Source organism: Xylaria bambusicola, assembly GCF_022495145.1.
Source record: "Xylaria bambusicola strain CBS 139988 unplaced genomic scaffold F5B22scaffold_46, whole genome shotgun sequence".
Taxonomy (NCBI): domain Eukaryota; kingdom Fungi; phylum Ascomycota; class Sordariomycetes; order Xylariales; family Xylariaceae; genus Xylaria; species Xylaria bambusicola.
In genome coordinates, this window is record NW_025953599.1 from 139,341 (window position 1) to 167,010 (window position 27,670).

General features: G+C 49.6%; 6 protein-coding genes across 6 annotated transcripts; 3 read left to right on the forward strand and 3 right to left on the reverse strand.

The window, feature by feature from the left end:
- Positions 1-19: 19 nt before the first annotated feature.
- Positions 20-2,378, forward strand: F5B22DRAFT_658973 (uncharacterized protein; the record flags this gene model as incomplete). The annotated part of the gene is made up of 4 exons (XM_047980163.1): positions 20-246; positions 322-1,058; positions 1,128-1,225; positions 1,344-2,378. 4 exons carry the CDS (start codon positions 20-22, stop codon positions 2,112-2,114), a joined length of 1,833 nt encoding a protein of 610 aa, XP_047827631.1. The 3' UTR covers positions 2,115-2,378.
- A 681-nt stretch (positions 2,379-3,059) lies between these two features.
- Positions 3,060-6,681, reverse strand: F5B22DRAFT_386611 (uncharacterized protein). Its single transcript, XM_047971353.1, has 2 exons — positions 6,572-6,681; positions 3,060-6,498 (listed from the first exon to the last, which is right to left on the reverse strand). Exon 2 carries the CDS (start codon positions 6,476-6,478, stop codon positions 3,302-3,304), a length of 3,177 nt encoding a protein of 1,058 aa, XP_047827632.1. The 5' UTR covers positions 6,479-6,498; positions 6,572-6,681; the 3' UTR covers positions 3,060-3,301.
- A 1,350-nt stretch (positions 6,682-8,031) lies between these two features.
- On the forward strand, positions 8,032-10,591 carry F5B22DRAFT_386665 (uncharacterized protein). Its single transcript, XM_047971354.1, has 2 exons — positions 8,032-9,593; positions 9,650-10,591. Exons 1-2 carry the CDS (start codon positions 8,163-8,165, stop codon positions 10,307-10,309), a joined length of 2,091 nt encoding a protein of 696 aa, XP_047827633.1. The 5' UTR covers positions 8,032-8,162; the 3' UTR covers positions 10,310-10,591.
- Positions 10,592-12,163, reverse strand: F5B22DRAFT_386666 (Pre-mRNA-splicing factor of RES complex-domain-containing protein). The gene has a single exon (XM_047971355.1). It carries the CDS (start codon positions 11,918-11,920, stop codon positions 10,874-10,876), a length of 1,047 nt encoding a protein of 348 aa, XP_047827634.1. The 5' UTR covers positions 11,921-12,163; the 3' UTR covers positions 10,592-10,873.
- A 9,269-nt stretch (positions 12,164-21,432) lies between these two features.
- F5B22DRAFT_386685 (uncharacterized protein) lies at positions 21,433-24,290 on the forward strand. The gene is made up of 2 exons (XM_047971356.1): positions 21,433-21,841; positions 21,907-24,290. The coding sequence occupies exons 1-2, from the start codon at positions 21,664-21,666 to the stop codon at positions 24,129-24,131; spliced, it is 2,403 nt and encodes an 800-aa protein (XP_047827635.1). The 5' UTR covers positions 21,433-21,663; the 3' UTR covers positions 24,132-24,290.
- Positions 24,291-25,060: 770 nt separating this feature from the next.
- F5B22DRAFT_638551 (PLP-dependent transferase) lies at positions 25,061-26,679 on the reverse strand (the record flags this gene model as incomplete). Its single annotated transcript, XM_047977600.1, has 3 exons — positions 25,061-26,131; positions 26,342-26,401; positions 26,491-26,679. 3 exons carry the CDS (start codon positions 26,677-26,679, stop codon positions 25,061-25,063), a joined length of 1,320 nt encoding a protein of 439 aa, XP_047827636.1.
- Between the last annotated feature and the right edge of the window lie 991 nt (positions 26,680-27,670).

Consider the following 27,670-nt stretch of genomic DNA (forward strand, 5'->3'; position numbering starts at 1 on the left):
CCCCAATTAGCGCAACGCCATGGGCATCCGGGGACTCGGTGTTGCTGTCCGTCGATATGGCAAATTCAGCTCGCTAAACGGAGACACGGTCGTTATTGATGGACCTGCCCTGGTCCACCAAATATATGACGGATGCATGCGCCAGAGACCCCCAACCAATGGCTTCATCTGTCAGCCTTCATATGCGACCCTTGGCCGCATGGTCACGGGATGGCTCGACGAGCTACGGCAGCACAATGTCGCTGTGTAAGAGCTATCAGATCCACCAGATCACTACTACTCTGCAATACTCTGAAGACTCTTGCTAATTGAATGGTGTAGCCGAAAGATAATCTTTGATGGCTACTTGCCCCCAGGCAAGTGGCAGGTCAGGCAGCAACGGCTGTTGGAACAGTCCCAGCTAATGAAGGGCCTGTTAGCTTCCCACCCCGATGGCTCATGCGTTCTACCTGAAGATGCTTTCGAAACTATCAAGAGCGGGATTATCCTCACCCAGACTGTTGGCGCCTCCTCCAACCTTCGCTGGCTCCCTAGGCCTCCCTTTCTCGTACCGGCTGTCGTTGAAATCCTCAAGGGCTGCCGCACCTGGGGTCCGCTGGTCGAAGTTGTCTCGGGCGAGGCCGACATGTTCTGCGCCGAGGATATTCGACGCCACGGCGGGGTACTCTTGACAAGCGATTCAGATTTGCTCATCACTGATCTTGGTCACGATGGCAGTGTGAGCTTCTTTGCCGATATCGCCGTAACTGATCGCTCAGCTGAACCGCAAGGATTGCTAGCTTCCAAGTTTTCATTGGAATCTATCAACGATGCTCTCGCTTTGAATAATCTTGGCGGTCTACCTCGAGTTGCCTACGAAATAGCGAGGTCTCGCAGTAGCTTCAATGAGGCACTAGAACGAATAAGAAATAGAAATTATGAGGATATTTTGCATACATCGGAATATCAGACTTTCCTTGAAGAATATTCCATGAAGGAGTACCTGCCAATGGACCATCGTATGCAGAGCATGATCTCAACGCTTGATCCGAGGATATCTGAGATCGTAATACAAACCTGTAAGTACCTAGATACTGCATTGGTCACCCTCCTTTTATTCGAAATGATCCTAACTAACTTCACTATAGTACTATTCACTGGTGACGGTATAGTACCAGATGTAAACAGTGCTCAGCACTCACGTGGCCCAGAGACTCTAGCCATGTTTCTACCTATCTTGATTGAAGTTAGACACCCCCCTTCTTTCTATGCTTTGTTGAAATTCTCTCCAGTATTGCAAGAACAAGGTTCTCTGCCCAATTTGTGACACGGAAGATAGTAACTGACCTACTATTGCAATTTAGGACCGCTCTAGAATTAGCGCTTGGACCAACAGTACAGCCGTTCGTCAAGTTGCATATAGTATCATGCAAACGTTTGCCGTTCACAAATCGCCCGTTGTCATTGAATATCGGACACTTATGGCATCTAATACATCGATAGGTAGACAAGTCGATGTATTAGGGCTCGAGGAAGCCTATGAGCAGTGTTCTTCGCTAGTGCATACTCTGAAGCAACTTGCTAATCGTATTCCAAGTGCAGACATGCGGTGGCTTGCGTTCGCCATCTATCAAGATGTGATGTGGTCGACCTCTGAAGAGCGGTCGCCACTATCCGCTTCACTGATCCACAAAGCGGAGCTCCCATCTGATGACGAGCGCTGGCATTCGTGGGATATGATACACTTCACAGCCCAAGTAGAAGCTTCACTCTACTCCTTGAGAATAACAAACCAAATTTTAGACGTTGCTGTATCGCTCGCTCAGGACCTGCCTCCTCAAGTGCGAGAATTATGCGAGCACCTCGATGCGCTCCCTGCAATCGCAGATTGGCCAACACTGGAAAGCATGCCGCATTTGCTGGCTACTGCTAAGAAAGTCGATATTCTCGCCATCATCACGGACATACTTGGTATTCCGCCAATCCAGGTAGAAGAGAAGTCAACGGAAACGAATGGCGCGAAGAGGCGGGAGAAACGGAAGAATGGAACCGGGCTTTTGAGAAGCGAGAGAGATCCGAAACGACCCGTATCTGTCAACCCGTTTGCTGTTTTGAGCAATACAAGCCAAGATTGATGAGGAGAGCTATACATTTGTGACAACTTTAATACACTCATGATACCCTAAATTCATAAGGCCTGCGGCGTCCTTAAACAGGTACAAGACCAGTATACAGCAATCAAGACTGGTAGATAACTATCTGCCTACCACGCGCGAAGCTAGAACCTATTCGTACCCATATATGAAGATTCTCACTTGAAGGCGCTTAGCTATAGACCAACAAAGGCAGCCTCATGGTACTCCGCGGCCGCATAGTCTACAAAACCAGTTAACCACGGTCCCTCCCAAAGTAAGATGGATAGTACGCTGGATTACCAGCACGACAATGTCCTCAGAAAATAAAGAACCAAACGCATCTCACAACGATCTTCGCTGAAGGATTCCCAATCTAGCAGCAATGACATCCCTGATCACCCGGTTTAGGCGAAAGAGTATCGTGCCTACCGTAATTAATTAACTGTTTGCCCAAGAAGCGAAACAAGTACCACTGGCCCGAGCTCATTTCACTCTACCGCAATGCAACGCATGTAGTTACGCAAGGGCTAGCAAAGCGACAGGCCGACTCGATCTACTATTGAGCTATGAGCAAGACGGCGGGCGTTATCTCCACTTAATACCACTGAGCACTTACTGTATTGCTTAAATAGATAGAAAGACGCATTTTGCTGCTTCTCTCGGACAGCACTCGCGGTTTCGAATACTGCAGTGGATGAGAGCATGTAGGAATGGGCGTGGTGTTAGGAAACAAGAATAGTTCGAGGCCATATTAAGAAACTGATGCATACATACATCTCCACGCAGGGCCCCGAGTGGTCTGTATGAATGATTATCTCAGAAAGGCTTTAGGTTATGTATATTAATTACATGGTCTCGTCGCTGCAAGGAAACTAGGAAGAAAAGTCTTGCCGAGAATTCCTCGTGTTTCTCTCCCTTGCACTATTTTTTATTTCCCCTTTTCTCCTTTTCGCTGGGTAAGTATCCGATGCACGGGAACAAAGCTACATACAGCTATTACCGTAGGGATATCATACCTATCTCCTAACTTACCTAGGCAAACAGACAGACAGACTACAGCACCAAGACAACGCCCCAGTCATCGCCGAACCACATTCACTCATCGATTCATTACTAGATCCCCTGACCCACCCATAGCCCCTTTACTCCCCATTACATCACTGAACCCTCTTGCTTAATGAACCCCATTACAATTCAAACACCTCATCCCCATGAATCTCGTCCAACAGCGCCATAAACTGCTTCTTCTCGAGATCGGCTTTCTGCACCTTGACATCTTCCAACAAATCCTCGTTCACCTTTCCATTCCCAGCAGTCTTGATAATCCTCCACGCGCGTCGGAACTCGTCGCGGATAGACACAATACCATTATGCGTCACGGTGCGCGCGACATTATGGTCGAGTTCGAAGGGGTCTTCGATAGCGAATAGGAAGCGGTGTCGGACTTCTTTGACCTTTTTTGGCTTGGGCGTTTGCTGGAGTTGTTCGGTAGTCATTGCTCCTTTATCAGGGGATATCGGCTGATGTAACGACGGGGATTGATTGCCGAGCTCAGGATGCGTAGGCGACGCACCAGTTTGTGGTTGAACGACGGTCTTGGCCCCAGTCCATGATTTCTCTACCTTCGTCAACAAACCACCGTGTGTGCGAAGGCTTATTACATCTCTACCCCAGTTGAACCCCTTCTTGTTAGTTGTGGACATTGTGTTTCCTTGGGCATAGTACTCGAAGAACCCTTGTAGCAGAGTGCCGAGAGAGTCGTGGTTCTGATTCAACTGTCCTTGCTGTGCCAGACTTTGAATTGCTCGCTCGTCCCTCCAGAAGCGGATGTTGCGACCTTGGCACGTCGATATGCCTTCGAGAGCGTGCGGTGGGAGATTTGGGGGGTCGGGAGGGGCGAGTTCTTGCAGGTTGGGACAGACGAAGGGCTCGACGACATTGACAAGATAATGCAGAACCATTAACACGTAGCCGTAGCTGCTTAGGGTTCCGCGATACGGTGTGTTAATTCCTCGTGCTTTGGCCCAGTGCTTGACGAAAAGCACCAGAGGCCTGACGCGACGATCGGTACAGGAATAGCATCGCAGAAGCAAGGTGTTTTGGAGAGCTAGATGAGCCGAGAAGTTGATATCGCACTGGACGCCGACACCGCTTTTAGGGAACTCTAAGCTGTCATTGTATTTGTCTCTAGGTTTGTTGGGGCCGAGTGTCGCTGGATCCGCTAACTCCCTGATCTTGTAAAGTATAGACTTTTCACTCTCTGTGAGTGGGATTAGACACTCAAGCTCACGAGGTTGCTTCATTGAGGGTACAGGTTGGCGACGGAGAATGGTTATATAGCTTTGGAGGGTCGGGATATCATCAAGTGTATAGAGCCCTTTCTCAATTGCCCTTTCATAGTCGGCGGCGAGATGGAGTGCCTTGTGCCTTCTAGCGACTGTCCTAAGATTTTCCGTTTTAGTTGATATCAAGAAGTTGCGAACCTCATTTCTGATCTCCTCATCTCTAATTCCGTCGACATAGCGCTGGATCGTCTGGCTAATCATACTAGGAAGTAAAATTTGTGGTAGTGCGATAGCAATTTTGTTTGTTCGCGCCTGATATTGCATCGGGGACTCGTGCTGGTCTTGGTGGAGCTGCATCATTTGTATGGAAGGATTCTGGCGAATAGTTTCCGCAAATAGCTGTAGTTCTTTATTGAACCATACAGGGTTGTTACCGAAATTCTTAATATGATGTAAAGCTCTCCATTGCTGAATTATGCTTTCGCATGCTTGATCCGAGCGAGGGCTAGCTGAGGTAAGTTGCTTCGCTTCCCATGAAAGAATGAGTTGTTCACACTCAATCATGACATTGACACCGAAGAGCGAACGATAATTTGTCAGTCCAGTGTCACCAACATTAAATGAAGGATATGCTAATATCCGGCTTCTCAATTCTGCGTCATGCAGCCCTTTAACGAAGGCGCTAGCCACCTTGTCAAGAAGGACGAAATCGGCTTCGGTGAAATCATGGCAATTGGACTGAGAGATGTCACGGCTATTCAAACGGCGTAAGAGTCGTTTGGCCTTACCATAATAGCTAGTCAGTGTCTGGTTCAAGGATTGTTTGAGCATAACCCCCTCTTCGTGCAGCGAGAGAGGTGTTTGATCCGATGAAGTCTTTGATGTTGATTCTTCTGCGTAAGGTTGGGTTAGGTTAGAATCAAAGGGGAGATTGGTATCTTGGAGAAGGTCCGTATCTTCAGGGTCGTCATCATCTAGCTCCCTCTCCTCCTGATCAGCACCCTCCTCCCATTTCTTCCTTGCGTCCAGTAAACCCCGTCGAAGAGCTATGCTAGGCTTTTCGCAAAGTTTGATAATTGGAACGCGTGTCTTAGTGAGCAGCCGAGCGCCAAAACCAGCAGCAAGGAGGGCGCCTTCAATGAGACGAGGTATGGGCGATTCGGGTGAGCCGGGCGACAGCCGTGACGTAGGAGACACAAGGCCAAGGTCCATGTCAGCAGCTTTTGTGGCAAAACCCGAAGCCAGACTCCCGAAGCACTTCAACTCTACAGATCTTGGCTGGAACTCATGGGCAAGGTTGACCTCGTGCTCGTGGCAAGTAATCACATGTCGACAGATGGATTCCACATATAGTCGAAAGTTTTCCTTCTCGGAGATTTCGTCCGGTCCAATCTCAGCACCCTCTATAATGCGTAAAGAGAGCTGGTCGAGATATAGAGATTGGCTTGCAAGCTGATCAGGACTAAAAACTGGCAGCCGAGAACTTCCCGGGTTGTACGAGGCAGGCTGACTGTGAATTGGATTGCGACCGCTTTGAGATGTAAATGGGGGTTCGGTCATGATATTCACACCTCTAGGCAAGCCATCATGTTGCTGCCGCCTCCAATCGGGCTGGTGAGCAGACGACGTAGGAAATTGCGGGTGACCGTACCGTGATTGTCGATTGAACTGGCTGGCATCGGACAATGAAGACTGGCCTCGAAAATTGGCTGGATATGCTGTTGTATTACGGGAGGGAGAGGCAGTCTGTTGTTGTGCATAGTGGGAAGGCCTCGAAGAAGCATGGAAAGGTGGTCGGGTATCAATGGGAATTGTCAGCTCGGCATTCATCTGACGGCGCTGGGCCTGGTTGAGACGCTTCCTGCCACCTCTTGGCGGCGGACGCGAGTGTCCGTGGCCATCGCCGACGACTTCGTCTTTGGGCTGGTCTGAGTGTTCGGAAGGCAGAGCATGGGTACCCGTAAAAGTGGCCTTGCTCGAGGAAGCCGGAAGCGGGGCAGGCTTGGAGTCGGAACCGGCGAGGATGAGGTTGCGGAGGCGGTCCTCAAGAGGTCCGGTACCGACCTGATTGTTCTGCATGTTTACGTGATGAACGACGCCTACATGGGTGAGTGACAGATTAAGAGCAATTCCCATATCCCCATGATGGGGGGTGACAGCTTAAGTGTATACCTACTAAATCTTCTGGAGTCTAGCCCTCTGGGAACATTATGAATTACAAGTGAAGTGAAATGTGAATAACAAGTGGTGAGTGGTGAGTGAGCAGCGTTCGTTAGTTGACTGGATCCAGGATGTCTTGGCAAAGATCCGGACACTGATATCAGTTTCCGAAGTAGCACATATTGCATTCCTCGCTTCCTAGGAAATGTAACTATTTAGCCGCACACCTTCTCGCCTGTCACATCCAATTGCCTAGGTAGGTATGATGAGCCTGGCTGGCTTGTATCGTGGGCGGCAGCACAACGGCAGACCAGGCTCCAACGAAAGTCCTGGTACTGTCCTGGCAAACAGGCAGTGGCCGGATAGCTTCGAGGATGACGCAAAAGTAATTGAGGATCCTGATTGGCTGGAGGGAGTAATCATAACAACTGAACAAAAGATGCAAGAAATGCGAAGTTCTTGCCTGCGTGTGGAGATGAAACCAGAGAGATAGAGACGATATTTTGGGTTACTCCTACGATGTTGTACTTACTTATTATGTAGGTACCTTCTACAAAGTGCCTCTCTCTGAAGCCTACCTACATACCTCTGATAGGTTTCTACATAGATACGGTAGGTAAGTACCTACAGTCTAGCATACAGCGATGCTATATATTATAACTATGATATTCTCTCCTACATACTAATGCATTCGGCATCTATTTAGATATTACCTTGTTGTATACTCTTACGTGCACGTATGCTAAGTATTGTTTGTTTGTGTCTTTGTTCGACTGCCTCCAGTCTTTGAGGCTCAAGATTGCTTGGAGCTACTACGGATGTACCTGTACTGTACTGTACTGTCCGTATCCACATGAACGCCAATGACGTTGTCAGATCTCCACTGGACATGGGGCCTCTGATGACTCCTTGCAGCGCTTGGGTCAGTACCTACAGTCACTAGTCACTGCTACAGTCACTGCTACTGCTGTCCACGGGTGGGAGCTACAGCGCTATGTACTTACGAAGTATAGTGATCTCTTTTCTTTTTTGTCTTTGTCACCACATCGCCCTCGCCAAAGTATCAGGTACCTCGCTGCATTCAACTGTCCGCCCTGGCTCCCTGGCTCTGGCTGGGGTAGGCTGCCTAAGTCTCAAGTCTCTGCCTCTCCCCAAGAACATACCTACTACTTTCATTCACTCGTTTTCTTCATTCAACTCTCTGATCCCGCCATTCGCCCACTTCTTCTTGTTCTTCTCCCTCTGTACTTTGAAGTCTCCTGCACATACGCAAACCCTGCTCGTTTGCGCAAATTCCCGCGACATAGATCCGCTCATAGCGACTTATCCTGCATCCTTTAAGCCTTGGTCCAGCCTGTCGTGTTCTTCATCGACCAATCTTCGTCAGATTCGAGCAGCAAGCACGCCGCAACGACGACCCTGCACCCCAACAACGAACCCGATCCTTCTGACTCGCATTGCCGCTTCATCTGTAGAGTATAGGTGCCTTTCCCGATGCTCGTCCGCGCTTTATAGGACCCTCTCGAACCGGTGACGAAGTTGCCCTGTCCGGTCAACACGCAACGCGCTTGTTAGAGATATCGTCGCCAGTCTTTCTACCAAAATGAGTGCATCTCCATCCGGTGGCCCAAATGGCCAGCGGCCTACGCCTCCTACTGGTGCGCCCGCCTTGCGCCGCCCGCGCAATACCGCCAATCCCATGGTACCACGGAAAAAGCCGACCGCTCGACCGCCTCCTCCCAAGGCCGGCCTTCCTCCGTTCTCAGGTCGGGCGCCTCCTTCTACTACTGGCTTACCGCCTAAAAACGTGGGCACTTCTAAGCCTACCGGAAACTCCAAGAATTCGCTCCAGCCTGACAAGGCCCCTCCGCGTTTCGATCATCTGCGAGCTCAAAATGGCGGCTGGTCCACTCCCTTGCCCCCGGGGGCCCAAGAAGTCCCTCTTTTCGTCACCAAGAAAGCATTGAAAGAGGGCCTTCGTTTCCACGTCATGCGATTCGCTCCCCAGATACGAGGAAATAAGCAGGCTAGGATAGACCCCAGCGATCAAGAACACTTCCCTCGCCCCGTAACTCTGCAACGTCGCGACCCAAGGCAGCCCCCCCCGGGCCAGAAGGAGAAGGAGGAAGAACCTGTCGAGCAACCTCCGGCTAATACTGAAGAGGCCGAGCGGCAGGCTCAGATCAAGGCGCAACGTGATGCACAGCGCGCGTTGGATGACGCGCAAAAGGCGCCTGTTCTTAAAGATGCCGAACGCAAGCGTCAGCAGCAAAAGAACAAGGATGAGAAGAAGACCGGGACCCAGGTTCATTATCAGCCACGCACAGAGAAACAGAAGAAAGAGGCAGAGATTCGATATGAAGAAGCTTTGCCGTGGCACTTAGAGGATGCAGATGCAAAACAAATCTGGGCCGGACAATATGAAGCAGCTCTATCTGAGCGTATGGTTGCTCTGGTTCCCTACCCAGAAACCGGTGGTTACCGAATGTTGCCATTAGAAAAATGGTATAAGTTTACTCCAAAACGAGGCGCCTTCCAGCACCTATCAATTGAGGAGGCTGAGAAGCTCATGGGCAAAAAGGCAGCACCTACACGTTGGGCGATAAGAGACTCTGATAGAAACAAAGCCGTCAATGCCCGGGAAGAATCCCGGAGAATCATGTATGGGCCGACAGCAGTCAAGCAGGAAAGCTCCACATTCCAACAGGCATCGCGAGGCGAAAAGATGGAGCACGATGATATTGATATGTCTGGGGATGAATTCCAAGATGATGATGAAACTGCTGGCTTTGAACCTGACCGAGACGAGGATACCAAAGATTCCAAGGACAGGGTCCGACGTGAGCAGCTTGGCGCTAATTTGTTCGGCGACGCAGACGAGAAAAAGGTTGAGAAAGAGGAAGCTGAAATTCAGAAAGAAGAGGAAGTGAGAAAGCTGTTTGGCAAAGACCTTAAGAAAGCTTTACGGAAACGTGATAAGCAGTTCCAGTATGACAGCGACTCATCTGGCCGAGACCCGTTTGCGTCATCATCTGTAAGGTGTATCCCACCGTGCTCGTTCTCGCTTGTTGCTAATCCAAAGATGAATAGAGCGAGTCCGGCTCCGATTCCGAAAATGAGGATGAGGATAACAAGGCAGATAAAGATAAGAATGGCACTGGCTCTAAGGGACCAGGAACGCCTCAGGGCAAGAAAAGTGCAGCTGATGCTGCGAAGAAGGGCAAATCTTTGAAACGGCCAGGCTCCCCCCTCGGCTCAGAGTCGAGCGGCACTGAGTCCACTCGGAATAAGAAAAAGAAGAAGATTGGGCCCACTAACTCGGTTACTGGCAGCCGTAGTGCCACGCCCCTACCTGGCGGACAATCCGCTCGGGGTGCCGGATCTACCAGCGACGGCGAAGCTGAGATGTCAGACGGTGCTGGAGGCAAGGTTAAGCGGCGCCCACATCTGGGCACTGGTGCTAAGGGTACACCCACAGGGTCCCGGGCTGGCAGTCCCGTACCTTCGAGACCTCGGGCAGCTTCTCCCAATCCCAATGCGGCCCAGGAGGCCTTGAAACCTATTACAGCCCAGGATATTCTACAACATTTGCCGCCTCTCCCTGGAGGCATCACGATTGGCGCGCTTCTTAAGAAGTTTGAAGGCCGCGTCGATAAAGAAGGTCACCTAAGTCGGAAGGAGTGGCTGCAGCTGGTTAAAGAGAACACTGTATTCAACTCGACCGAGAAGTTGCTACGTCGCAAGGCCTAAACGAACTCCCAGATACTCTGATAAAATCTTGTTTATGGTCCCTGCTTTGTAGGTTGAACAGCTGAGATCAATAGACCCATAGTCTTTGGGGGGACCTTTACACCTCTCCAGGGCCGAGTGATGCAATGGACGCCTAGTCCGCCGCTGATTCAAACCCCATACTGGACCACGATGCATTGTTTGTTCACTGTGGCCGTCGCAATTGCTTGTTGTTATAATAATACTTTCCCCCCTGATGACAGTCCATTTCTGAACATGAGTTCTACCCCTTGTTTACATATTGTGATGCTGCTAACCCGCTTGGACTCGTCCACAGAAAGAGACTATAAAACATTAGTGCCGACTTCCATAGCATTCTATAGATTATACATAATACACATGACATGGTTGCAAGCCAGCATCACGACGGCACTCGACATAGCTTTTATATATGACCACTAGAATTATTCGTGAATGGAAATAAAAAAACAAGTGGGTATAATAATATCTGTCTGTCTCGCGTAAATCATGCCAACAACGCCTCTCTGTATGCCGCACAAATGTAGAAATAAGAAATAAGAAGCTCTACTCGTCCATCTGCCACGAGTAATCTAAGTCCTTATTCCTCTCGCGCCGATTAATGGCCTTGAACCGCTCCCCCTCGAACCCATTACCCCGATCCACGCCGTCCCATCGATGCCCCGGCGGGATCTGATAGCGATTCGGCGCCCACGCGCCCTTGTACACGGGCCGTCCTTTCACACTCCTCCCCCCTCCTTTCGTCCCTACGCCACTAGTGGTGGCGTCCTTGGGCTTCACGAACGCGGCCATGGTATCGCCCCAGCGCACCTGCGCCTTCATCTCCGCGTTCATCTCGACGTCGTCTGCGTGCCGCGCCACGCTCATTACCTTCGCGTCCTCGAGCGCCGAGCGCCGCCGCATGGCTTCCTCCCGCTGCACGTCGCCGCGGAGCGCAAGTTCGGCCTCCTCGCGCTTGCGCGCGGCTTCTTCTGCTTCGCGCCGCAGCTCCGCGCGCTTCATGCTCACGTCTACGCGGCGGCCCGTGGCGTCGCGGTAGATGGTTTCCGCTTCTTTGCCGCCGCCTGTCCCGCCCGCGCTGCGCTCGTATTCGGCGCGCTCCGCGGCCCGGCGAGCGGAGAGTTGGGCGGACACTGATGCGCCTGTTTGGAGACCGGCATAGGTCCCGTCGGACATCATTACTGGTGCGTTCTCTTCATCGGCGTCAGCGCCGGCTAAGGCGCTTTCTGCGGCCGCCGAGGCGAGGATCGCGTCCGCTTGGCGCGTTGCGTCATCTGTGTCTTGGGGTGTGGATGTGGATGTGGATGTTGTCTGGGGGTTGGTGCTGCTGCTGCCTCCGAGGACTTTCCATCCTGATTTCTTCGCTTTGCGAAACTCGGCGCTTGTCCCTGCTACGGCGGCCTGCAGGGCCATGTCGTCGTCTTCGTCGTCTGCGCCGTCGCGGTTGCGCGAGCGCGACGACCACCCTGTTTCGTCATCATCGGCGATAATTAGGCCTTCGGTGTCTTTTTGCTTGCGCTTGCGCTTTTTTGAGGGCTTGGGGTCGGCTGTTAGGTAGTGTGTTGCGAGATAGTTTGAGAGGTCTGAGGGCATTGTGATTTGGGTTGTAAGTGGTAGCTTGTTGGTTGCGATGTATTAGGATTTGACACAGGCGTGGGCAAGAGGAGGAATGGAAAATATGGGGATGTGGGAAGGCGGGTACGTCCAGACGCCCTCTATACAGAACATATGCTTGGAAATCCACGGGGATTCATGTTAATAAGGTCAACATTCAGAAGTTGCAAGCAATGATGTAGTTGAAGCTTTGGGAATTGTTGTATCTGATAGGGACCGATAAGATATCGCCTTAAGTGCATATATTTGTTTTCAACAACATAGGTGGATTCAGGGAGGAGTTTATGCATCTAATAATGTCCCCTATCAACCCCCGGGCCTCCAGGCCAGACACTTAGATACTTCACTTATAAGGACCAAGTTGTGAAAAAATGCAAATGAAACCAAAGGGCAAACAAAAACTTAGATTATATGAATCCCATTATCCATGGATTGATCAGATCCAACATACATGGACTGATTGTTATACCATAGGTCTAGTCACTATGTAACCACTAAAGAACTATGCAATAAAGTCATGATCAAGTCATAACTAACATATAATCATGGTCTACTTGATATATAGCAAGCATTGATAGAAAATAAGAGGTACTACACCGGTAGAGCTGTTGTTAGTTGCATTCAATCCTGTTGTTTCGCTAAGCGCCAGGTAATATCATCCTCCTGCCGATGGCTATTAATACCGGCATCTTAGTTTCAGTAGTTTCCGTGGTCTCTCGGGGTCTCCTACCTCAGGTAGCCATAGGTCCAAGTATACTATCAAGCAGGCCAAGGCTCTTGAAGCTCACATCAGCCTCACCGATGGTGGATGTTACAATACACACATCACAATTCTTATCACATTGTTGGTTAGTTCAAGTATCAATGTTTGTCATTGCACGAAGGACTCGATTCTGTCTATGCCAGCCTAATCTCCTTCTCCTCTCTCCATATATAGTAGATGAGAGTAAACGTCAATCTAAGGCATCCACATCTAAGAAGATAGAGTTCACACTTCAATAGGCATTCGGAAATAGCTTCAATAATTGGGAATTCATTGATCACAGAGAAAGGAACGCAATGTATTCGTTAAAAAGCATGGACTAAAGACCACCTACCCTGGAAATGTGAAGCCATCGACATGAGTCTTGCTAGTGTACAAGACAATCCCAAAATCCCGAACTGTTAAGCTCCCTTGCTGACTAACCCGTGAGCACATGAAATGGCTGCAACCCTCTGAGATGCCATCACTGTTTGAATTCCTTCCCCCAAGCCCACCTCCTCTCCACAAGACCAAGAATAATCTCTCTCTCCTACCACGTCGATCCACGCAGTGATGTGCCCGGCTAATCCCTGGACCGACGAGGACGACACGATGTCCGTCCCTCCGTGGGTTGTATGTTTCGATTTAAGAGGACCCTCAGCCATTGCTGTTCCCATCACACCAAGGCATCTTCATCTATGGTGGGGCATGTTGGTTTGTAACGGCCTCGCTTTCCACATCGGAAGCAGAGACGCACTTCCGGGGCAAGTTTCTCACGACTATTGATGACTGGGTGTTGAGATGTCTCATGAGCGGGCGGGTTTTTTACGGGACCGGGGGAGTATGATCTGGAACCCAGAGGTGGGAGCCATACAAGAGACTTTAAGCTCAATCTGTCCGGCTAGGCCCTGGGCCCTAGGCAGCCCTGATGGCCAGTAGTGTGGCTTCCACCTGTCGCATTCCCCCTGAGGGAGGGCGGTTCGTTGTTGATTTGACTGGTAATTATGCGTTACTATTAAACCACATAGACGTTAAGGGCGTAAAGAAGTAGAGCAATGAAGATGGTAAAGAGAGACTAAAAAGAGATGACCTCTTTAGGTCGAGGATTTGCAGGATAATTGGTAATAGACCCCAAAATCTGGAAACAGCTTACTTCGTCATTTTATGAAACGATGGAGGAGAAAGAAGAGAGGTACTAATAACTTATCGTTTTAACGCTTATTTTTTGTGATAAGGTAGAAGATTGGAAGGGGGGGCTAGAACGCTACCTTTCGGGATCAGTAACAACCGGTAAATGTGATTTGCGATATATTGGATCTTTGGATGGTATATCATCATCCTCGTTATGGAACGAATCGTTCCCCGGGGAGGGCGTAGTTAACGGTGGAACGGGACTGGAGAGAATGTAAATGGCTCCCTGCTGATTTGCTTCTATGTTGCGATTTTAGCTTTCGCGGATTATTCTTTCAAGGTCAAAACCTGCAAGTCTTTTGACGTGGTGCTCGACGTTGGAAGTGAAAAAAATAAAGAATAAAAATTTCTAAAAGTATTGAATGTATATAGTTAGTTAAGAGAATTAATATGTAGATATACTATAATATGAAGACATGGTCTCTCCTAGTTGGGATTTTCCGTGGAACAGGTAGCAGATCAGAGCAGTTGAAAATAATTTGCAAAATCATATTGACTGATTATGAAGAAAAGAAGAAGAGGGAGAAGAAAGGGAGAGGATCAGAATCTGGGGAATGGTATAATTTATGTCCATCTAAGAACCTAAACATATCAACACAACGTACCTGCTACGTTTGAATTTTCCGTTCAATAATTAGGCAGTTCCCACGTTTAATACCTTTAGGCTATCTCGAAGGTGCTCAATTGACAGTCTGGCACCATCGCTAAGTTGCCTCGAGTAGTAACGACTGCGAAGTATATGTATATTTATGCCGCCGAAATCATTGCACATACTTCCGGTTGCGCCTGTCCAGCATGTCATTCTAATGCACTGCAAATACTCTGCCACCTGCCATATGATTTAGTAGACTTTCCCTTGGGCGCATCAATGCGCCTTTTCATTTAGGATAATGACTCCAGCCCCGAAAGTTACCATTCTCTGGCAACTTCGAGCAGGAATGAAATATGTAGACATCAAATGATTGGTGACAGTTAGGGAGCCCCATTATAGGTTAAGTGATCAATGATGCACTTGTATTCTTCTTAATTTTATAAGGATAATAACAAATTAAATGACATCACGGATGAGAGCGTGAGGACTTTGTGGATTCTACACTTGATGCCTAACTTTTCTGGACGGCACACGGACTGAACTTTTTCTAATACATCGAAACTGTCGTCTGACTATCACAGAATACAGGCAAAGAAGCTACTATGTATATAGCATCAGCAGCAAGGAAGATAGCATGGAGGGCTTGCGCAGCAGCAAGAGTTATTTACATCCCCATACTTGAGATCATGACAATGGGTGAATTGTGTAGTATAGCAGCCCGGAAAGACGTGACATGGCGAGTCTTCTATCGTCAAAGTTACCCGCTTACATCGTAGTTTGATCTACGCCTCTAGGAAATATGAATAGTAAAGAAAACGATATACCCAAAAGCTCATTGCAACCCGACGCCAATCCTATGGTGGTACAGTTTATGTTCAATACCCCTTTTCATTATAAATGTGCGCAACTGCAATCTCATACAGCAAGGACTTTGATTGTGATGTATCAATTATTGCTGTCTCGGTGATTTGAAGCTGGTAATAGGTACTGCCGAGCGGTAGGCTACCTTTCATTGATTGCTTGGTGGCTCCCCTCTAACGAAACGGCTGGTAGTTGAGAGTGTAACCATAAAAGGGAATAGTGAACCACTCGATTTCATTAATCATCAGAAATACATCTAGATCAATGTTTGTGAGGATCGCGCCTGAGAATGTCGCTGGGTCGGACTCCCAGATCCCACACTTACACAGATACATCTCAGAATTCTGTGGTTGCTAAGGTTGAAGGATCTGCCTGTAGAGGACAGGCTGTAGTACAGAGTGGAATTACTGCTACTAAGGACTAGCGCTGGGTAGAAGAACGAAGGGTGAACATTGATGGAGGTAACTGTGAGGCAAAACCCCATAATAATCCCAACGAATAAGCCAACAATGTAAGAAATTATGCTCCATCTAATCATCATGGATGTGAGGAGCTGCGACAACAATTACACAGCAAGAACTTTGATCGTAACGTGTAATCTCACCGCTGTCTTTTGTTGACGTAAAAGTGCTGTAAAGTCGATGGATGATGAACATATGAAGCGCCATAGGGAATTTCATCCAGAATCTCGACAGGTTTGGGGAGGTCAGTAAATAAATCATATTGATTGTCAGACTCAGTGACTTTTCCGCGTATTTAAATAGATGATGAGGTCATTTGAAAGTTGCTAATAATGTAGGCAGTCACCACCTACACCGTATACATATGAGATACCCCAGTGCTAGAGCGCTAGACCACTCTTCTCCCCTACAATTTCACTACAACCAGAATGCCCATACCATGAAATATAAGGTGTTATGTGGGAGGACCGTCCGGTCGCATGATTATACCTTAACGCTTTAATTTTTAGGCCAAAAAAAAAAGCTTACTATAGTACGTAGCTCTAGGTAGTTACGTCCAAGTCTTTTCTTAAACATCTACATGTTTTAATTGTTAAAGTTTTGTCCACGTAAACGATTACGCGGTGACTGTTTACGAACCTTATCTTTAGCTGCGAATTAGCTAGCTAAAACCGGTTATATCGTGACCGATAAATAAAGTACAGCATAGCTGAAGTGTATGTTATGAAATTAATTAACTCATTAGTTAGTTGATTGTGTTCAATGTTATTAAGGGTGCACTGAAACACGGAGCTCCAAGCGTTTATAATCTGACATTGAACACTGTCTACATATCTCATTACGTAGACTTTATGCAGGACATGCGCATCAGGAATACTAAGTGAACTGAATTGTATTGATTAGTAGGGATGCGCTTAAAGACTATGAAGGGCGAATTATTCCCCCCGATAGCAGTAGACTGAAATATCCGTATAATAACTTCGAGGACCGATTAAAGATAACTTGTGCTGTGCTCTAATAATACGAGGTCAAATAACGAATAGATCATTTCTAACCCATCGAAACAGATGGAACAAACAAGACTGAGGTAACTTGTGGAACCACCAAGACGTCAAACTTACGCCACGGGTCGATACCACAGCCAATTCACCAAACTATGTCTTGCACAAGAACAAAGCTCGCAAGCCAACACCGTACCGAAACTAGCAGAATGGCATGTCTTGTGCTTCTGGGATGCAAGGTAGTTGAGAACCTTTACACTTGATTAATGTAGAACTAACAGCATGACTCAGGTAAGAGTATATACTCACCCAGATACCCAAGATTCACACCTGTCTATATGAGAATGACGGCCCCCTTTCAACGGCGATGATGATACTATTGCCAGCGCTTCGGCACTATAGTGATAACACCCGGACACCTCTCTTCGTCAATCTTCGTGCCATTCTTGTATGTCGAGACTACAAATGATAACTGTTCGCCAACGCGGCGGTCTGAGAACCAGTAGGAATAAGACTGGATCTCTTGGTAGCCTCCGGTAAGATTTTCGTCAAATGGATATGATTTCTCTGCGCCAGGAACTGGATACCCATTTATGAAGCATAGCCCAATCCGGACCTCATCATACTGGCCTGGGGAGCTTGTCCTGACTCTTGCTAGGACCCAGAAGTACTCGTCTGTGTAGGCTCTGGATGATTGAGATGTTATTGCTATAATGGGCATTTTCGGCGGGATTCCTCGTTTTTAGATATGTCAATAAAGTTGGTTGTCCTTCAGTAGTCTTGGGTCAATTGTTAACCCGGATTATCCAGTATGTAACGCCAGGAAGCTTGGGGGATTTATTGAAGATGACAGCATAGCAGGTGGCTTTACTCAGGGGCCAAATTCAAGAAGCCTATCCCTTTCGTATTACCAACCCAAGGTTAGTGGTACGTATTCCCGTGGGACGAGAAACAGCATATGACGCCAATTTATCCCCCGTGACTCTCCTTCTTATCTATGTCTACGACATTGGGAGTCACGTTTACACGCAAGACCTGATGAGTTTCTTTGAAATCTTTATCCCTTACGGTTACAGGCAATACTTAGTGGTCAACTGTGTGGTTACTAGAATTACACAAAAGCCGTGACACACATGGTGACCACCAGTTAGTCTCAGGACCCTAGACTTATTAGTATTCTTATTTCAATATACTCCATCCACATAGCAAATTATTGCTTTGCACATATGTTTGCATGGTGTTAGCATGTTTTCCATTGGGGGGCGGATCAGTGCAGGTGCTAGATTGATATGGTATCTGTCTAGGAAGTGCCTACTGACGCATGGCAATTATCTAACTCCCAGCAAACCAACATTCAATGAGTTTGTAACAACCATTGTGATGGTTATGGGCCCATACCTCAGTATTACAGACCACTCAATAAGATACTCAACATCTATCATGGTACTAGGGTTACAGGCAAAGATATTCTTTAGATATAGCCCTAGCCTATCCACGAAGGCTTCGAAACCCTTGTGCAACAATAATTGCGATACAGTGTTATCATAGTTGCAGTTCTTACGTCATGAAAAAGGTACGAGGTATACTACAAAACTCTCATTGTTGGGCGAACTATAGATTATTAGGAGTGAGGGCTTTTAGACTCCTTCTAGAGGAACTGCAAGGCCGCCCTTCAGATCCCACTTAAGTGAATACCGAAAATTATTTACATCCTTCGGCGTCGCTGCTACGCCTTTATTGCGATATTAATGCAATTATCGTTCATATGCCCCTTATTTGGATAAAGGAGAAATACAGCGCTACTACACAAGTGTTTGCAGATATGCACACAGTTTTTCAATACTTGATCGCAGCTTTATCTCATAGTTGAGATGGCTGTGTTAAGGGATTAAGTGGTACTGGGGCAGAGCCAGCTTAAGTGTTAGGTAATTGTATAAAAGGCTGAGATCCCCAAGCACGTATGATGGCCCAGTGATCAATAATAATCAGCCCTTAGCTCGACCTATGACCTGTCTACTAATTAGATGAGACCTACTTGAGATCTAGCCTCACTCCAGGGGCACATACCCCTACCAATTTACTAGCTTGCGAGCTTTGCCAAAGAATGTTTTTCAGGCTGCTTAATTGTTTGATTTCTTTCTACCTCTTTAGGGCATTATCACGACTAGTTATAACCATCTTGGCCTTTATCCTGGCAGCTTTCGATCTGATATCTTAGAATTTCTAGCAAATTAAATAGAGGTCCCTATGCATTGGGGAAAGGATAGAGATCTGATGCCTATTAGCCATGCCCAATGAGCACGCATTGCTAAATCTTTCTCATGCTTCAAGGCCATGCGAATATCGTTACGAACGAGGAGAGCTGTTCCTTGAAATCAATCAACTTTTTAAGACAAAATGAGAACACATTAATGGATATTGTAATGGTGCTAAGGGTTATGTAGTAGAAGCGGAAGCCATAGTAGTGTTGATGAAGTCGAAGCTTGGTGACGGTAACCAGCGTCTTTCTTGTCAGTCTGAAAGGTATGCCAGTAATCTATTTTACATAATAAGATGCCATCCTAGCCCGTCTATGGGACGTTGCATTCCAGGAAGAATGAGCCCAATAGAAATGTTAAAGGAAGAATAAAGAACGATAAAAAGTGACCTCCAATTGCCTGCTAAATACACCAAATTGATCATATGTCGTTACGGCAATGATCACCGACGGGACACGGTGATTGCTGCCGGAGCCAAGCGATTCATCCGATTTACCGGCTTAGCTTGAGTGGACATGACTCCATCTATTCAACGCCGGTCGTCCCCAGTTTTGACTGTCGGTAGTTACCCGGAGCGCGCGGGTGCCAGGCCTGCTTGGTCATCTGAGAGAAGGGAGAGTAGCACTTATGTAATGGAGCAAGGTGCTGGGAAAGAAATCACACGTAGTATGCAGAATATCCTCTCGCAACCTGGACTCGTTTTGGAGGCGGTTGGACCAGCAGCATCGAGTCTTGAACTACTGTCGCCTACTTACATGCACATGCACAACCCAGTAACTTCACAGACGGCTGATTGGTTGAGAATGAACTCCATTGCTGTTTTCGGTAGCAACTGTTCAGGTCTGGACTGGAAAGGGGACAGCGGATTAGGCAATAATATTATATGCAAGGAGAAACAACTCACCACTTTGCCAATATTCTGCTGTTCTCGCCCAATAGCGACAAATACAACACCACATATTCTCCAGATACCTGTGCGTGTTCGTATCAAGGTATATGGGTAGTGCGGCGATTCCAGAGGATCCACCAGTTAGATCTGCCGGAATAACCCGTGTTCACCATACTTTACGCTACCTATTCGCAACGAGTTGGAGATAGGCAAAAACGACAACTAGCTACAAATCCTACTACAACAACGCAACATTACATACAATCTACGCCGCAAATAGAAAGTATTCCCAAACGTAATATAAACTGGTACGGCAGCCCAATGGCGCGCAGAAGGGCGAGGAGAGAGAGGGTGGGAAGAGAGAGCCGACGTTTCCAGATCTTTTCCACTCATCGCAGCTACGGTAGTCGCTCTCCGCCAAGACGGCTGAATCATGCATGCATGGTTAAATTAAAAGCAAGTGAGAAAAAAGAAGGACTAGGGCAGGCGGCGAGATCCAATATTTCATGCAAGCTGGATGGGCCTAAGCGAAGCAACGTTCACATTCGCCTTTTTTTTCTGCAACGGTCTCCGAAGACGAAGGAAACCAAAAACCCAGCCCACGCCGCTTCAGACGACGATCATTGCCAATTCTTTCGCTCTGAGGAGACCATCACTGCCGCTCGCCTATGCATTCTACCTAGCCGGGCTGGCATATATATTTATATTAGGCGGACGTTTGATTCCAGACCTTTTGATTTCTCCCCTTTACTATTTCTTCTCGGCACACAGAATCTTCCGTCTAGACTTACGCTGCTTGAGTGGGAAGCTTTTCACCGTTCGATGTGAGAGATGCACATATGGTCACGTCCGTACTGTGCATGATATCGCACCATCTGATATAGAGATCCAGTGGAGGTGGGTGGTCGGCTGCTACCCCTCGAATGCCACGCTATTTCTCTCCGACATGGCCGCACATTCATTGAGTCTTTCGGTTGCAGGTACGCCAAGAATGTGCGGCTCGAACACGCTGGGCGCGAAATGTGGACGGCATTGCCAAGCGTAATAGTTTCTCGTGTTAATGTAGGCTGGTAGTTGAGCTGAGCGCAAGTAAGAGAATTAGACCGTGAAGGAGAAACATCGGTCGTCGCATCTGTGCCAGACGCCAAAAACGCCAAAGCCGCATTTGTACTACAAACAGACTCGTGGTAAGTATGCACAGCATAACTGGGCTGCTGGTTAAATATGTAATTGGGCGTGATTGTGGATGTGGACGCGCAAGCATGTAGGTAGCCGACAGAAAGCCTCTCTGCAAAGCCCAAAAAAGCCGGGGAAATTTGTGTGATACAGCATTGGAGAGACAAAGCCACCCGTGCCTACCGTCCTTTCCCGGAATCAAACGGTCCTCGTAGAAAATCTGCCCGTGATCTGTTCTTCGAGAAGATCGTAAGATGTGTGTGGAGAATCCTGTGCAATACCGAGAAGGGAAAGAAACCGTCGGCAGCTCAACATCTAGATACTCCGCTAGCCTTTGATCCTGCCATGTAACCTCAGATTATGACCGTGAGGCGGGTCTGGCCCTGTCGATCGACGCCTCGAGGCTTGGAGGAGCTGGGCGACGCTCGCCGGCGTCTTATAATACGAGCTCTCCTGACTTTCAAACGATCGACAGTTCCGTGGCTCTGAACCCTCTGTCTGTCTGTCTGTCCCTCGCGGCATTGCAGCCAACTTCACCAATAACAAAGACGATGCTGCTGCTATCCATCTTCAGCGGTGTCACCGTGGCGCTGCTCGCCCATGGCGCGTCATCCACCTCTGTTTCGCGGAAGCGACAGATCCCCAGGGGTGACTGCCAGAAAGATCTCATGATCGACGACTTCAAGACATGGACGAATGGGACGAATGCATTACGAGGAGCAACAAGCGGTAAGAAGTCCTTTCTAAGCAGGAGCTGGAGGCTAGCTACGCCGAACGGAGCTAAATGAACGCAGATGATGCTACCATGAACGCGACCAGCATAAGCGGCGGTGTATTAACGTTCACACCCAGCCACCAGGATGTCTCGTACATATACGAGCAATGGGACTGCCTAAACACCGACGACAAGGGTTACGACAGCGTCTCCTTCACCATCAAGGGGCCCGCGGCGGCCTCAGTGTCACTCGAGCTGCAGACCAAGAGGAACTGCCGCGCCAACACCGCCTACCAGAGCTACTACTACACTGTCAACGGCCTGACCGGCTCTATGCAGAACGTCACCATCCCGCTCAGAAACTGGACGGGTGCAAGCCTCCAAGGAGTCGTGGGCTTCGTGTGGTACGGCTTTTCCGCCGGCCTGACAGGCGACGACAACGAATGGAAGCTGCAGAATTTCCAACTGCATTGTGACAATGACGACGATGACGATGATTTCCCGTGGCAGGCGGACAAGCGCAACGAGGAGAAGCAAGCCCTTGCGCTCCGAGCTGCAGCGGACATAGCTGAGACGCAAAACCAAGCCCGAGCCGCAGGTGACGCGGCCTGCTCGACGGCGCTGATCGACGACTGGGCGTCGCAGTCGCGGCTGACGTTCCTGTACTACAACGCGATGCTGAAGCCGACGAGCGACGACGGCACGATGAAGTCGGTGGTGGTGGCCAGCAACAAGGTGACGCTGACGCCCACGAACAAGAACTCGTACTTCTACTCGCAGTTCGGGTGCTTCGACGCGCGGAGCTACGGCGGCATCTCGGTGCGGATCAACGCGGCGAGCGGCACGACGTTCGACGTGCAGCTGTCGTCGAGCAAGTCGAGCAGCTCGTGCAACGGCGACTCGACCACGGACGTCCTGGTGAGCTCCAAGAACCTGGGCTGGACGTTCAACGGCAAGGAGCAGCTATACACGATCCCGTTCAGCAAGTTCAGCGGCCTCGACTTGTCCAAGTTCACCATGATCATCCTCTCCGGCTTGAACAAGGAAGTGACGTTGGGGCCCATGGCTATGTACTGCGGGAACACGCCGGCTGAGTACGTGGCGCCGGCCATCCAACAGCCGACGGAGCCGACGGGCACCGTGTCAGCGCCGACGTCGACGGCGACGGCCTTCGTCATCGACAACTTCGCGAGCAAGGAGACGAATGCCCTGGGCAACTGGCACGGGTCCGAGGACGAGGGCCTCACGGTGACGTACAGTCGTAATAAGATGACGCTGCAGACCAACGACGCGGACCTAGGCTGGGTGACGCAGATCTCCGACACGTGCCGCGACATGCGCGGCTTCGACAAGTCGTACCTGCACATCGCCTACAGCGGCAGCAACAAGTTCACGGTGGCGATGCAGCAGCACAACAGCGCGTGCAACAACGACGCGATGCCGTACCCGGAGACATGGGACTCGCTCGAGGCCGCGCGCTACGCCACCTCGAGCGACATCTACATCCCCATCAACCACTTCAATGTGGACCGGAGCAAGGTCATCGGGTTCGCGCTCAAGGGGTTCTACTCGTCCACGGCGACCGTCATCTCCAAGATCGAGGTCGTCAGCTCCGTGCCCTCGAGCTTCAAGGTCCCCGTGAAGCTGCCCTCGGGCACCTTCGTGTTCGCCTGCAAGCGGCCCAACTCCTTCGCCTTCGCCATCGACGACGGCGACCCGGCGTACGCGCAGCGGGTCATGAAGATCATCGACGACGCCGGGTTCAAGGCGACCTTCTTCACGGTCGGCGCGCCGCTGCTCGACCCCTCGACGAACCTGAGCGCCGTGTACCGCGAGATGCAGCGCAAGGGCCACCAGATCGCGCTCCACAGCTACACGCACCCCGGCCTGGAGGGCCTCGCGGACGAGGCCTCCATCGACTGGGAGTACACGAACGACCTGAAGGCGGTGCAGCAGGTCTTCGGGACGTCCTCGGGGATCAGCACGCGGTACTTCCGGCCGCCCTTCGGCACCGAGGGCGCGCGCATGCGGCAGCGGTACGCGACGCTCGTGTCGGACCCGTACATCGTGCAGTGGAGCGTCGACGTCGAGGACTGGCTCTGGGCCGAGACCAACACCCCGGAGAAGCAGCTCGACGCCTTCAAGCGCGACGTCGCCGCCGGGGGCAGCATCACCGTCATGCACTACCTGTACGAGAGCACCGTGAGCTACCTGCCCCAGTTCATCAAGATCGCCAAGGCCACGGGGAAGCAGCTTATGCGCGTCGACCAGTGCATGATGGATCCTAATGCGCCGCCGTTGTAAAAGTTCAAATCAAAATGAAAAGAAAAAAAAAGGTATAGGTTTTCATAGCGAGAAAGAGAAATGACTGTCAAGTACTTAGCAGAGGACACGCACGTTTTATATCTTATTGGAGCGGGCAAAAATGTTCAAGAAGCATGGATCGCTTCTCTCTCTCAGTCAGATACTTCTTCAACACATCACACCCATATCTCACCTAATGTTGCCCGTGTCTGTGATGTAATCTTCCGTGAACGATATACGTTGTATTTTCTCCAGGTGAGAAATGGTAGGTACAATGTAGAAATGGGGGATGGATCTAAGCTTTTAAGCAGCGGTGTCTAATTAGGTGGTTGAGGCGGTCTGATAAAAACTTCGAGACTTGGTACCACTACTATCACAATTACGACTATTGAAATAACTATTAAAACAACCGCTTGAAAGCTATCTAAAAGCCAGTATATGAAAACTTCAACGTTAACTATGTCTAATAGCTTTAAAGGGGTTATTTTGGTAATTATTTTCCTTGTCGTGGTAGTGGTATGGAGTCTCAAGTTTTATCAGATCGCCTCACCAGTGGCATTACCAGTCGCTCGAGCTGCGTTACCCCACCAAGCACTCGGGCATTGAACTTCCATATTCGCTGTACGACCAGTTGTAAAGATATATTAGCTTGCTTGTTGTACACGATGTCATCATGTATCATCACAGCGCTAAGTGGGAATGTCGTGGGACAAGTAAATGGGTAGTGAGCCGAGAGTGAGCTACCTATATCTCATGTGTCTCGCATATCGTCAATTTCTAACCTGACATCATTACAGCATCTATATTTTTTGGTTGCCCATGCGCCAAAGTAGTCTAGGCCTGCCCACCGGCGCTAGGTGGGACTGCCATACCCAGAATGCAGAGTCGCCATTGCTATCATGTGCTTACCTAAGCCAGCTAACCTATGCCTATTGCACCTCCCGGACAACCTTGTCGATTGCTTTTGCGAAATAATCAACGTTATTCGTGTTCAGGCCGGCCATGCTGACACGGCCATTCTTGGTCATGTAAACGTGATACTTCTCCTTCATCGTTAAGGACTGCTTTTGGTTGAGACCAGTGAAGGAGAACATGCCGATCTGGTCCGTGATATGATTCCAAGTGCCGGGAGTACCCAGCTCCTCAAGCTTTGCACGTAGCACCTTCCGCATCTCGATGATTCGGCCAGACATGGTTTTGAGGTTTTCTTCCCACTCGGCGAAGAGCTTCGGGTCATTGAGTACTGTATTGACAATTCGGGCGCCGTACAGGGGAGGATTTGAGATTTCTGAACGTTGCAGAATTTCTAGCTGGGAAGCGACGCGCTTTGCCGTCTCAGACGCATCGGGGGCCGGAGACGTGACAAAGTGGAAACAGCCAGCTCGTTCACCATAGAGGCCGAAGTTCTTGGCGAAACTCTGGGCTATTACAAGCTCGATGCCTTGCTCGACAAAGTAGCGGACAGCGGCGCCATCCTTCGCCAAGTCACCAGACGCAAACCCCTGGTATGCGCTATCGAAAAATGTAAGGTGATTCCTTTGTTTGATAATAGTTGCAAGCTCCTTCCACTGGTCTAGGGTAGGGTCGACGCCTGTGGGGTTGTGGGCGCAAGCATGTAGGAGGATGATAGATCGTTCTGGGGCTTCGGAGATGGCGGCCTTCATGCCATCGAAATCTAAGGCTTTTGTCTTCTCGGACCAGTAGGGATATTCGGCGACAGGAAGACCGACATTAGTGAAGATCTGGTGGTGATTGACCCATGTCGGACTCGACACATAGACCTTCTTGTTACCGGGGAAGAATTTGGCAAGGAACAGGGCACCAGTATGAACGGCGCCGGTGCCGGAGATGGTTTGTATGGAGGTGACACGCTTCTCCTTGATGGCGGGTGAATCGGAGCTTAGGATCAGCTCAGCGGCCTTGTTTCTGAATGAGGGAGTACCAGCGATTGGTCCATATTCGTGGTCATAATTGGGGTCGGCATGAATGATTTCATCTGCCTGTGGTTAAACAAAAAGAGTAAGCGAGGTGTCTCATGCAGGGGCTTGATTCGCGGGATAAGCAGGCACCAGGAGCAAACCCATTGGACAGATGCCGAATTGAGTTCTCCGAGCGGTGTACAATTACTCAACTTTGAGAAACGCAGTGTTGGGGAGCTGGAATGTGGTGCAAGAGACGGCTGTGAGTTGCAGGATAGATCAAAGTGGTACCTTTGCGACAACTGGTAATATCCAGGGCTTTGAGTCGTTATCACGGTAGGTGCCGGCGCTCTGGGAAGTCAATCAGTCAGTTATTCAATGATTCACATGCTGTGCCGGCGGAAGCGCGAACACGGCGTGACGTATGAGACTTGACATACGACATTCACTTTTTCAGGGTAGTCATCAGCCTTGAAAGCTGCCATCAGACCAAACATAGGGTCCTCAGGCGCCTGAGGTACAACCTCGGCTGAGAAGACGGTGGCTGAGGGCGACATCTGGTTGACTAAGGACTGGACTCTGGCGACGGATTGACTGTGTTGTGAAGATGACGGGTGGTGGAGGGGCATGATGAAAGAGAGGAAGTAGATAGCTCGGGCGATATCGCGGGGGCGGGGACTAAGTATAAGAGAGAGAGAGAGAGGTGAGTCGAGTTTGCCCAGGTCTCAGGCCAGTGTCAGTCAGTCAGTCGGTCGGTCCCCGGTTTGCGAGATTACTTCCAATACTTCCTCCTACGTGGGCGTCTACAGGCAAACAGGTACCTGTCCCGTACCTGGTGAGGTGGCACAAGAGAGGCAATGGTGATTCCTCTGTACCTGTTTGTTGCTCCCGTCTCGCGGCACTTTGCTGCGAGCTACCGCAATCGACACCGGGGGGGCTCGGCCAAGCTCGACCGGTGTACACAGGGTATACTTGCTTGGGTATTCGTAACAGTACTAATAGTACTCTGTATAATTGTACGTACCTACAGCCTACTTTCGTACAAGCCTCTACCTGGCAAGCAGAGTGCGCTATTCGTAAGGCTCACTCCAGTCGTTGCTCCAGTCGTGCTCCAGTCGTCGCAGATAGCTCGTTCCACCGGTCGGATGGAATGGTGTGGGGTGGCCTGATGACCGTAACTGTCAGCGGATTACGATGACACGCGATACGATAGGCCTGCGAGCCCTGTCGCAGGCTGTGAGCAGCTCCAGGCTGGTGCAGGACGTGTCGACGGCGCGAATTGCACTCCGGTGGACCGGCTTCGTTTCACCGTTGCACCGTGTCACGGAGGCCAGGGTTACCTACCTGCCTGCACGAGTGACGCAACAACCACTGCACTGTGGTACACTACCTACAGCACACTACAGCACTCCCTCCAGTACTGGGGCTCGCTAGGCTCGCAGTGCTGGGCAATAGCTCTGGGCAGACCTCTGGGCAAGCTTGGTAGGAGTCTGGCGAGTCCAGTGCTAGGTGGGGGAATAGTGTGATGGCGGGTGTGCTGGTGGGGTGAATTTAAGAGATGCTGCTTTTGCTTTAAACAGCGAGAAGACTGAAAGCCTCAAAGATAACGAGGAACCTGTA